The sequence below is a fragment of the Equus caballus genome, chromosome 17, assembly GCF_041296265.1.
Source record: "Equus caballus isolate H_3958 breed thoroughbred chromosome 17, TB-T2T, whole genome shotgun sequence".
Taxonomy (NCBI): domain Eukaryota; kingdom Metazoa; phylum Chordata; class Mammalia; order Perissodactyla; family Equidae; genus Equus; species Equus caballus.
This window is the reverse complement of record NC_091700.1, coordinates 31436674-31449635: the sequence shown is the minus strand read 5'-3', so window position 1 is coordinate 31449635 and position 12962 is coordinate 31436674. Positions and strand designations below refer to the sequence as shown.

The 12962-nt window shown below is 32.2% G+C and overlaps 1 protein-coding gene across 13 annotated transcripts in view; it reads right to left on the bottom strand.

The window, feature by feature from the left end:
- The window catches only part of NBEA (neurobeachin), a 671317-nt gene that overhangs the window by 409518 nt on the left and 248837 nt on the right, over positions 1-12962 (bottom strand). For all 13 annotated transcript variants that reach the window (XM_070240236.1, XM_070240226.1, XM_070240227.1 and 10 more), the window contains one exon: positions 9710-10148. In XM_070240236.1, the coding sequence (XP_070096337.1) occupies positions 9710-10148 (439 nt within the window). The remainder of the gene's footprint in view (positions 1-9709; positions 10149-12962) is intronic.

Sequence of the window (12962 nt, the reverse complement as noted above, 5' to 3'; positions counted from 1 at the left end):
CGCTTTATGGATGCAGTCAAATTCATTGGACTCAACCTTGAACTCTCAACTATCTTATTAAAACATATGTTATGTTTTCAATCCCTTCAGTGGCCATTCCTCATCTAATGTCTCCATTTATTTCATTGCGAGGCAGTGTGACATCATAGAAAGAATATAAAATGGAGTTAGAAGACTAAGGCTTGAGAACTAAATCACTCGCAAGCTGTGTGATCTTACATTTTAGTTTCTCACTGTAAAGATGAGAAGACAAATGCCACTTACTTCATATATAAATAGAGAGACTAAATGAGACTATTTAAAAGGACGTTGTCAAATATGAGATGTCTTATAAATGTTAGTAATTGTTATCACTGTCTAAAGTGAAATAATTCTCTGTCTATAAGATAAAAGGTCTCTAGTTATAATGATATACACAAAGATCAATAGGGAAAAAAGAACAAAGTAATATTTTGGTGTTACCACCAAAACTCTTCTCTAAATTTCTAAACTAAAGTTGAGATGGACTATTTCACTGGCTCTCTAGCAAGAAAAAGTTATCTATTCTTAATTTGAAAATAAGTCAGTAGTGAAACTATAACACTTTTTTTTCCTGCATCTCTCATTAAACTCCTTATGGATGAAATAAAGAAATACTGGCTTACTGATGGTGCTGTGAGATGCATTGGTAGATGGTAGAAAAACAAATACCAAAGATTCCTGAGCATTGCCAACTTGGGGTAAAACCTCTCTAACAGACTAGTACATGCATCTTTCAAGGGCAAATAAATTATATTATGAAAATTAGTTATTGAAACGAGAGAAAAAATTTTAAATCTCAACAACCTGTAATGATGGCTTGTAAATAAATGCCAAAAAATTTAAATACCTACTAAAAAACTGAAAGTATCTGATTCAATAGCAATTGATGTGAAAGCCTCCAGACACTTCATTGAAGCAAACTCAGTAGTCTGATAGTACAAGATGGTACATAAATATACTAATACAGGGGCTAAAAGCCCAGCTTTCAATGTCAGACAAAACTGAGTTAGAATTCTACCTCCAACAATTACTAGCTTTGTGGTATTAGACAAATAATCTTTGTAAGCTCTATTTTCCTCACCTTTAACATGAAGTTCATAATAGTTTTGTACCTCATGTAATTGCTATAAAGATAAAAGGATATAATGTAATAAAGTGCTTAGCACTCTACCTGGAATCTTTTAAGTAGCCAATACATTTTAGCTATTATTAGTATTTCTATGGCTCCGAAAAGTGCTCATGTGGTCAAGGTCTACATCAGCACCAGCACCCAGACTGAAAGAAGCAATAATCCTGATACACTTTGCAATTGTCAGACCTCATAAACAAAATCTTACATGCAGTTGAAGGTACCAGATTTCAAGAATCATGACACACAGAATCATGTCCATAAGAGCTACAATGACAGTGGGTCTGGGAAACAAGTTGTGTGAGGAAAGCCTGAAAGACTAGAAAATTATAGTAAAAAAGTGAGAGAAAATTATACCGATTTTTAAAAATATGATGGCATATGATAAGAAAACAAGTTGAAACGTCCATGTATCTCCAAATACCAAATTAAGACAGACAGGAGGGTGAAAACATTTAATGAGCTCTAGTTTCCAACCACTGATGTGTTCAAATGGCTAGAATAACCATGTCACAAGGGTTGTACAGAAAAGTGAAAAGCTGGATTTTGCTGACTTCTCAGATTCTTTTTGAATCTACAACTTTATGCATTTGTAACTATTTCCTTTTTGATTAACATGGCCAAATTGTTTATGTAGAATCAGAGGACTGTACATTCGTGTCCTTAATATCATTTCTTCACTAATACTACCCATTCCCTAACATCTCAAACCATCTCTGTGCTAAGCAATCTATTTTACAAATAATTTGAAAGCTTACATATATCAACATGTGTTGATTACACATTAGTTATCTTTTGTAATGTTATTATGTATTTACAACTACTTTTATCTGAAAGTAAAAATTTTTAACTCTTACAAAGTCTTCTATTAGATTGTTACTCAACATTTCCTACTTGGTTACCTATTCCAGCTATGCCAAAAGGCTTATTTAAGAGTCTATGTACCCATTTAGGGTGCATAAATATCCTAAAATATACATAATTTTTTGGAGCACATACATTTTTATAGAGTTAGCATATAATTTTTATCTGGATTTCAAAAATATAGCCATCAATCTAAACTATTAACATATACTGCTTTTCTTATAGATCTGCTATTCATACTGATGGAGACTTAGAATCCTCTACACTACACACACTTTACCAACTGCATTTTTCTGTCTTAAGAATATTTTTTCCATGTTTTCCAAATTTCACACTTCCTTTCCACACCTTTAAGACTGAAAACTATAATGAAGTGGGTAATTCCTTTATACTACATATAATCTATACATACTCCAAGGTTGTAAAGGCTATCATCAAAACAGTGCAAGCCAGGAAATTACTGAATCTAATATGCTTCAACAAAATGTTTCCTTGAGTGATTAATTATATGTTTTGTAATACACTGAGTGATATATAATACAGAAAAGTGAAAATTCTTTCATCATTGAATTTATCCTATCTCAAAGCCAGAGATTTGGGATATGATCTCAGATTCACTCATTCATTTAACAAATATTTATTGAGTACTATGATGTGTGAGGGATTGTTCTAAGTTTTGAGATATAGAAATGTATAGAACAGACAAAATCTCTGCCCTCACAGAACTTACATTTCAATAGGGACAGACAGAAAATAGAATAACATCAATGAGCAAATATAGTAAGTATATCAGGTGGTAAGTGCTATGAGAAAAATAAAGCAGGGACAAGGATAAGTAGTATTGGTGGGGTGGCTAAAAGAAGTCTCACCAAAGGTGGTATTTGAGGAAACACTGAAGGGTGTCAAGGAACAAGACATGAGGATATCTAGGGAAGAGTGCCACAGGCAGAGAGAAGAAGAAGGCTAGTGAGATTCCAGAAGACTGACGGACATTGAGAGTTAAAAGAGATGAGATAAGAAAAGTAATAGAGACTAAGATCATAGGTCCTTGGAGTCCATTGTAAAGAAGTTGGCTTTTTCATAGAGTGGGACCAGAAGCTATTAAAAGCTTAAGAATAAGGGAGGAACATGATCTTAGGTTATAACAGGATCACTCTGGCTGCTATGTTAACGGGGAAACGGCAAGCAGGGGGAGACTGATTAGGTGAATACTACAATAATCCGAGCAAGAAATGATGGTAGTTTGGATCAGAATAGCAAAGTGAAACCGGTGAAAAGTGGGTCAGATTTTTACTATATCAAGAAGGCAAAGCAAAAAGGGTTTGCAGAAGACTGGATGTGGGTGTGAAAGAAAAGGTCAAAGACGATGCAAAGATTTTGCCACAAGTAACTGGAAGGCCAGAGCTGCCATTAACTAACATAGGGACGACTATGGTTGGAGCAAGTTTTCATATACCTGTTAAGTTATTAAGCACCCAAGCAGGAATATTCAGTAAGCAACTGCATAGATGAGTCTCTAGTATAGGGGAGAGATTTGGCCTGAGACATAAATTTGGAAGTCATCAGCCTACATGCTATTTAATGCCACGAAAGTGGATGAAATCACCAAAGAAGTGAGTGCAAATGGATAGGAAAAGTGGTCCAGGGGCAGAGTCTTGGGGGTCCCCATTAACCAGTTCTATGAATTTTGTGGAAAGGATACTACTTTATCTGTATACCTCAAGATTTGTCCTAAGTATAAAGTGAGATACTGAAGATAAGAAAAGTCTTTTAAATAGTGACTCATTAAGGCAAGTGAGTTTTATAATTATTTGTGGCACCCTATAAGAATCCCTTTCTTCTTTCTGCTCCCTCTCTCTTTTCTGTAACACTGAGCACTGACAGGTTAAGGGAATACAACTACACTGACAATTTTGGGGGATATAAAGACAAGGAAGACACAGCCCACACCTTAGAGATACTTGACCAAAATATAAGAGACAAACAAATCAACTGTGCAAATCCTTTCAATAATTGCTGTGATCAGAGTAATGCACAGGCCATTTCAGGGACACAAAGGATGTGCATTATCAGGGAAGAGTGAGCTGAGTCTAAAAGGTTCAATAGGAATTAACCAGGAGGAGAAAAGTTAGTTCAATAGTAAAAACTGAGTGAGGCACAGAGACATGAGAAAACACAGTAGGTTGAAGGAAGTGCATAGATGCTTAAGACTGGTAAAAGGTGAGGACTTTCTATTCCAAACTAAGTTTATCCTTTACTGTGTAATAACGAGAAATCATTTGAGGATTTGCATCAGCTTTGTATTTAAGAAAAACGTCTCTGGCATAAATGTGGAAGATACATTGGTGGGCAGGGTACACCTGGAAATAACGAGGCCAGTTAGGGGGTAATAGAAGAAATCCACTTGAGATACCAGTGGCCTGAAGTGAGGTGAGAGCTTTGGAAATGGACATATTGTATCTTTTCTAGGATTTAGGTCTTTTAAGCAAGTTCAAAAATAGCCACCTGCTACTTATTTGAGACTAACTACAAGGCCATTTCATTTATCATACGATTTTGGAACTTTATGCGACTTTTTAGAAATAATGCATTATTCTATATGTTGGGAAACTGAGTCCCAGAAAGCCAAAGAAAATAGATAAAGGTCACACACTAATTACAAAGAGATTCGTTACTAATAGCCAGTTCTCCTAATTTCCAGATTATTAGTCTTTTCCTAACAAGGCTTATAGATGTTAAACATTTATCTTGAAAGAAAAAAATTGGAACTTTGAAGAAAAAACAGTTCGTTACTGATTTTAGGGTGACATTAAAATTAACTGCAGCTCATCAGAAATCACGTTATTTATAAGGTTTTCACGTTTGAGTCTCTATTTTGTAAAATATTTAGAATACCAATAGAAAAAAAGATGTAGAATAAATAATCGAGTATTTCATTAATCTGCCCTTTAGAGAGAGAGACTTTTTCAGCTCACTGAACTGTCTGTGTAAATGCCAGGAGAGACAAAGGCAACAACACTGGGGAAATTAGGATACAACCGTGCTTGGTCAAAAGTGCGTCTTCTGGCAATTGGCCTTAAAATACGATACCCAGGCCACTTGGAGCATAATAAAAGCTTGGGATTCCAGTGACTACAAATCATAGAAACTTTGAAATGTAAAGATGGCAGATTTTTTATCAATTCAGCCTACATTTACTTGTTCATCCTTTAAGTGATATAATCAAAACACTTTTTTAAAAAAATTCAAAACTATAAGAACAGAAATTAAAGGTCTCAGCAGTAATTACAATTTTTTATAATCTTACCTAATTCTAAATTTAAAAAAATCATTGTAGGAGAATTCCCTCATTTAAACATTTCTTTATTATTTACCCTAATTAGTCATCTTGAGCACTAATGTTAAAAAACTAGAGAGAAAGTACCTAGCCTAAGCTTATACTTTAGGTTTGATAATATGAAAGTTATCTATATTGCTTTTTTAGACTTATAATATTTACAAATTTTTTTTTTTTATTTAAGTGATTTTCTGTTTCAGAGAATGAAACACTTAGAAGCAAGGATATTAAAAGTCTGAGGGGAAAAAAATACAGACTAGTTTGCCTGAACCAATCAAACCCAGTAATCTGAACATGAACAAGTTTGTAAAATCAAAAAGGATGAAGTATAAATCACGTAAGATTGATGTTTGTTAGCCAGAGAAGTAATACAAGTGTAAGCTTGCTGTGACATCCCAGACATAAAACAATTTTCTAAAATACAATAACAGTTAAAATACGTGGAGAAGCATACTGTCCTCTGTTTTCTTGTCTTTTTTTTTTTTTGTCTTTTCTCCAAACTAAAGTGGATCTCAAGAATCCCTGAGGAATTAAGACTGAGCTAAATTACAGATATATGCCAAATTCTCAAAAGATTAAAAGCATTTGGATAATCAGGATTACAATTTTAGTTTAAAAGATAGGGTAAATCTTAATCGGTGGTTTTAGAGAGAAGCACTACCCCAACCTCAAAGTTACACAGTTGCTAATACACAAAAAATATAGCTCAGCTAGCATATTTTATAAACCATAGATCTACACAGAAATCTATCTAAAGAGATAGCATAGTTGGGGAACTTTGCCACTTGATTTATGAGTACTATGATGAGATTATTAAGCACTTCTGTTAGAAATAAAACCATGATAAATATTTCTTTGCTTTGCAGTAACAGAACATTAGAAAAGCTGTCATAGTTTCATAATTGTATTTATTCTATACATACAGAACAGTACCAGAAGATATCTTGCATTTTCAGTGCTTTACAATTCATAAACACACATTTGTTAGGGCCACTTAGTGTAACCAAAGACATACACTTAAATCTGCACAGATGATGATCGGAGGAAATGAAAAAAAAAAAAAAAGAATCAGCACTTTCCACATATGTAGATAAGAATATTTATATAATATTTCATAATACAATCTGATGAAGGCTTTAATACTAAAAAAAAGGTTTACTTTAGTTAAGTCTAAATGTTTCTAAATTTGATGGTGCAATTTAGCTAATGAAAATAAAATTATAAACTTCAAAACACTGCAATTCATCAATGCTCCATTCTAAGTGGGGAGAAACACCCTATGTAGAACATAAGTTAACATAACTCAAATTATATCAATTGTTTTAGAATTTATTTCCAAACTTACAATCCAGAATAAGTATAAAGAATACATTGTTAGCATGTTTGCAATGGAACCAATAAACCATTGGCTAAGAAAAGTAAAATCCTAGGTGATTTCCACTGGGATTGTACAATATTATTAGGAAGTATGATTTAGTAACAAAGAAATGAGCAACTGAGTTTATAGCTATTTTTCAACTAAAGATAAAAATGAAAAATACATTATTGGTAGAGTAAGACCCATGATAATTCTGTTTGAAACTGGTAGTATTCAGGACTTTGCTTCTAAAGCCTGTCATTTTGGATCCTATTTTGAAGGAATTCAATGTGATGTTAAAAGACATGTCATAACTTGGATTTCAGACTTTAGTGCATCAGAATCATGTTTATATACTTCATAATGTAATTATATCTACCTTAAGACAGATAAGGCAAATGGTAGCAATATATTGGAAATATAATTGAAAAATGCAGTTGTCCAGAAGCACTTGTGGGGATGATGTCTCTGAAAAGCTGCTCAAAGCTCCAGAGTTTGAAGTTAAATTTTTGATGTTGTCACTCTCAATCTATTGAATGGCTGACAGACAATCAAACCCGTCTGGCTGGCTGGCAGCTCATTTTGCTGGCAGGTGGCAAACAATTAGACACACCAATTTGTGCCTCCTGATGACATTAAAGCATGAAACTAAGTTGTATGCAGGGCGTAGTGATTTGTGTGAAAGCATTTCAAAAATAATACTCTTTGCCGTGGCAACTCATTTCAGACTGCCACCTCCCATTATGGCTTTGAGCAGTGAAGACGACAGACTTGAGTTACGTGCAGTGCAAGGCCGCTTCTGTTCAATCCGTCATCAGCGCCCCCTGAGACCTCAATCCCCTCCTTTCATCAATATCACCTCATCATTTACATTTGATAGTACTTGAGCTACTGCATATATTAACCACACTAGAGACCCTTTTCCTAAAAAGAATTGAAATATGCTTTGTGCGCCTCGATTTCATTTCTACTTATGCAATTTAGAATAATGATTCCACTCCCATTGAATTTTGCATAAATGCTACCAGGAACAAATAGAAAGTTCTATTTTTTTTAATAATATTCTCAAAAGTGTAATAAATTTTGAGTAGCTACGAATATTGGCACTCAGAAGATTGCTTTGTTAAGTTTTAACGAAAAAATTTTCCTAATAATCATCTAAATTAAAACAAAAATATTTTACTTAATCTTTATTTCATTGGATTCTCTTAGGCAAATCACAATAATTCTTTGTATTTATTGTCTTGTACTTTAACAAAATTTAAATTTAAAATTAGATGCAACAACAAAACTTTTATGACCCTAAATTAAATATTTATAGATATATGTAAATCTATATCTATAAATATAATAATTTTTATATATTTATAATAATTATATATATAATTACAGATACTTACATGCATATGTTTATATATACTCATAAATACACATACACATCTATCCTGGGAAGATAAACCACACAGATGAAATAAAGGACATCAATACAAAATAGCATAAGGAACATCCAAGGATCCATATAAATGAGCATGCAAGGATAATATTATCACAAACTATTAAAACAAGGAAAGATTTTCCTACATTTCATAACTCCTCCTTTGTTATAGTTTTTAAAAACTTCTGACATTTATATTTTATCTTATATGACAATTACTTGTAAATATTTTATCTCCTTTTTCTACTCAGTAAGTTCATAGAAGACAAAACTAACTATCCATCTTTATATCCAACATGACGACTAATGCCATTTATATTTTTCAATAGATTTTCAAGAAATATCTGTAGGACATTGGTTAAAATGTTCATAGGCAAAATGTAAATTATATTTATACATGAAAAAAGATCATTATCCTGACTGAAAATGGCTTTACTGTCACACCTCCACCCTTAAACACTAAGAAATTACTGTCTCTAATTTGGATAAAGCCGTTTGGCCCTTTTAGAGAAAGTAATATGGAATAAATATTACATTTTGACCATACATTTATTTTGACATTCGAGTTTAAGAAAGAATTGATTTCCTAACTTGATCTTTTCTCTCTAAAACAAAAACAATTGCTTATTGACACATATATAAAAATTTTGCGTAGAAAAAAGTGTTTTAAACATCAATAACAATTTAATTCAGATGATAAACATATTCTTTAGTTTACACATTAACATCAATCCCAGTGTCAAAGAACTATTGTTAGTAACTGGTATTTGTCCTAAAATAGTTTTCTAATGCTGCACATGTTTTTAAATTGTAGGATATATTACATGCACAATTTGATTCTGAAATATTTTATTCTGCTTTTGTGAACCATCATTTTTATGATATGCATATTAGAATAGAAAAAAGAATTATTTGTTCTCTCAACTAAAAATTCCTTGTATGATTTAACATTTGAATGTAGACATGTGGGCCATATTATAAGTATGCCTTTCAGCAATGTTTACTTTCAAATATATGTCTACTTTTACATCATACTGGAAATATCATAAGGAAGATGATTATGTACATTTTTTTATTTTTTCCATATATTTGCATTTAAAACTCAAACAAGTTTTATTACTTAAAGCAAACTATTTAATCTCCAACAATTATTACAGTTATCAATAATATTATATTGGAATTTCAGAGCTAGACTAGACCGTGGAGAGATTTGGCCTATCCCCTCCCCCATTTTATCCATGAAACCAGTAAGTTCAAAAAGATAAAATGACTTCCCCAATGTAGTGTAGTCACTTGAAGATGGATTATAATCAGAATCCAGGTTTCCCTATTTCCAATTCAATGTGCTATCATCCATTTCATACTGAAACCCTTTTTTTGAGATGTATTATTAAAATGCCTTACTACAAGATCAATCAGGTTGGCCTGTCACTTTGATATTCTTTGTAGTAAGAAGCTACATTAATAAATATGATGTGTTCGAGACTCTCCTAATATTTTTAGATTAACAGACTCTCATTTTCCATCTATGTATAGAGCACTGTGACTACCACGTGCAGTACCTACCTGTCAAAGGAATGGAACTGCATAGGAAGAATCGCCTGTGCTTCTCTCTTCAGTGCTGGATCTGGGTATGGGATGGGTTCAGGGCCACATTCTGCGATTTCAACTGGGGCAGCCACAAGACTTTTCAATATTTCCTTGACATTGATACCTTTTGTTTGACTGATGCTAGATATGGATGGTGCAGGCTTCAACATTTCACTGGGGTTCTCAGTTAAGCTTTCCTGTGATTTTTTCACTTCAGAGGACAAAGTGGATAACAGTTCACTCATGGCATCGGGGCCTGTGTTAGTCTCTAATTCCGCCCCATTCAGGATGCTAGCCACTTGCTCCTCTCCAATTCCTGAATCTGTATGAGGAATGGAACTTTCTAGCTGAATATCTTCGCCAGGAGTTGGTGTTTCTTTTTCCTTTATAGTGTCTGGAAATGCAGCAGGTGTTTCTGTAATGAAAGAAACTAGTTTAAACAAAAACCTTCACAAGTGAAAACCCAGTAATATTAATAAAACATTCTCACATATTAGAATAAAGAAAATAAAACCTGTAAGAAACAAAAAAATCTACTAATTGGATGTGCATAACAACACAACAGGGTTAAAACATATCATCCATATACATCTGCCATTTTGTTCAGTAAGTATCAACAGAACCTTGTTTCTTTTATAAATCATCTGGTATTTAAAAGCACGGAGAAATAGTTACTACAATTTTTTATAGCAGCTTAAAAATAATTATTATATGAAGCACCCTTTTTATCTTTTCATTGTTAGCTAGCAATCATATAAAGGAAATTCTTATACATCTCTAATATTGTCCTTAAAAATATGAAGCCATTTTTATGCCTTTTTGGTATAACATTCTAAAAATGTTAGCAAATAAATGAGGACCTTGAAAAATTTATCCAATGTAATTATAGTGGGAATAATAATAGCTTTTAACTCAATAAAGTCATGGTGAAGAAGAAAATAAGGTATTATATGTAAATTATTTGTAGTTCATGCATAAAATGGATACTTAGTAAATGTTAGCTATCTGTACTACTTTAACATATATTTAAGTTTATCCTTTACAAAACCAGAAGGGCAGACTAAATTATTTCTAAGATCTCTTCAAAATTAATATCTGTAAGTTCTAGAAAGCTGCCCTTAGGTTTTGTTGTTTCTTTGTTTTGAAAAGTTATTGGGACAGAAAATCAGGAGACTGCTCAACAGGGGAAGAGGCCATCTTGATTTCAGTAAGACAGCTCACAAAACCTTTGGTGAAGTCTCTAGCGAAAACACAGTGAAACACTGTTTTGATGAAACTACTCTTGAGTGGGATCATAACTTGTTCAAAGTTTTACACACATGTGCTGAAGGCTTAGAGATAATGTGCAGGAATTTCTTTAGCAACAGGGCTCAATTCTTAGACTTTATAAAACAGCTTTTCTAATTTCTTGAATATACATTAACTTTATAACATTCAAATTTACTTAGGACATGAATTTATAATTTTTCAAAATTAATTTTAGAATAATTTTGCCAAGTTTTCAAAAGACAGAAAAGGTATTTTCTATATTCTCCTTTTCTTTTGATTCAAATTGTATCAAATCTATATGTTAATTTAGAAATAAATAGTATCTTCATATTATTCAATCTTCCTAGTATACAATATTCATTTAAATTAACTAAAATACTTATATCTCTCACAATTCACTGTTACAATTTTCCTCATATTTATTAAATCAGTTTTAGTTTTGCTTGTTTGTTTGGTCAAAGATTTTAGAACTGAAATAAGAAAAGCTTAATTAGTAGAACACGATAATGAATCTTATTATCTTATTACATGACCAACATGAAAAGTAGGAAGATCTATTCTTTGTTGTTCCCAAGAAAAAAAATTAAAATAAGCACATGAAAGTTCTGAGCAGAGAGATAATAGCAACACTACTACTGTCAAAGCACTAGAGAAGGAAAAAGGTAAGAGGTAAAGACAACCGTTTTGCATTTTTTTAAAAACCCTGTGAGAGAATATTAAGACAAATGAGAATAATAGCATTAGGCATAAGAATGAAGGGAAAGAATCAAGATGCTTCTGGAATATCTAGCTTAAGGAAAAAAAAGAATGGAGATATGCCACTAGCTGAGGAAGGAAGCAAAAGAGAAGCATGTTCTTTTCAGGAAAATAATGAATTAAATTTTCAATGGAGTCTGCAGAATCTCTGGGATATTTTTATCTGTAGGTCAAGAGAAGTATAGCCATATATTTGGGGATCATTCAAACTGAGGTGATAATCGAAACTTTGGAAGTTGATGAAATAATAATGAGAAGATGGCTAAGGTAGTTATTTCCACTGTGAGAGATGCTACTGAACGTATTTAATGCATGTTCACATCTACAGATTACATATTTTTGGATGAAAATAATTATGACAGAAAAATCAAGGGAGAATTAAATAGCAGCAGTGACATTTCTATGACAATAGGACAGAGAATGTAAACACAGAAACAAAATAAGAACTCTAACATCAACAAAAACTCAAGGTAGCATGGGCTAACTTTTCTTATAGACTTTAATTATAAAAAGGCATATAATCAAGTCTAGTACTTATTCTGAATTTAGCTGATTCAGAGATTTGGCCTAGAGTTTTGGCTTTACCCTAATATGATATCTCAGTATCTTTATTTACAGTGTGTTTTATATTAAGAGCTACAAGAAAAATGTAAACTTTTCAAGTTACAGTAGTCTAAAATATAAGTATACAAAATATCTAGGAAAATAAAATCTTTGATTTAGTGTCTACAGGGTACTATATAAAAAGATTTTTTCTACTAATGATATAATTTTTGGCTTTTATGTTCAAATGACTCTCAATGGACAATTACAATCTACAATTCACTAACCAGACACTTGGAACTCCAAATTAATCTTGACCTCTCAAGTATAAAAGCCAATTAAAAGTTTATTAAAATTAAATATTAGAGTATTTTCAAATGACTCATCAAGATATTTACACAGTAATAAAATCTTAATTTTATTTTTACTGTGACTGTTAAAAAATGACTTAAAAATGAAGCAGTAATTTTGATATTCCAATAACAACTCTCTTCAAAAAATAAGTTTTGTAAAGCATACCTTGCGACCATGTTACATAGAAATAAAAATAAACACCAATGGAAAATTTCATAGTAATAATTGCAAATAAAAAAACAGATCAGTATCCAAAGAACTCACCTTAATTTCCCATTATGCATTAACATCTCCTATAGATCATGCT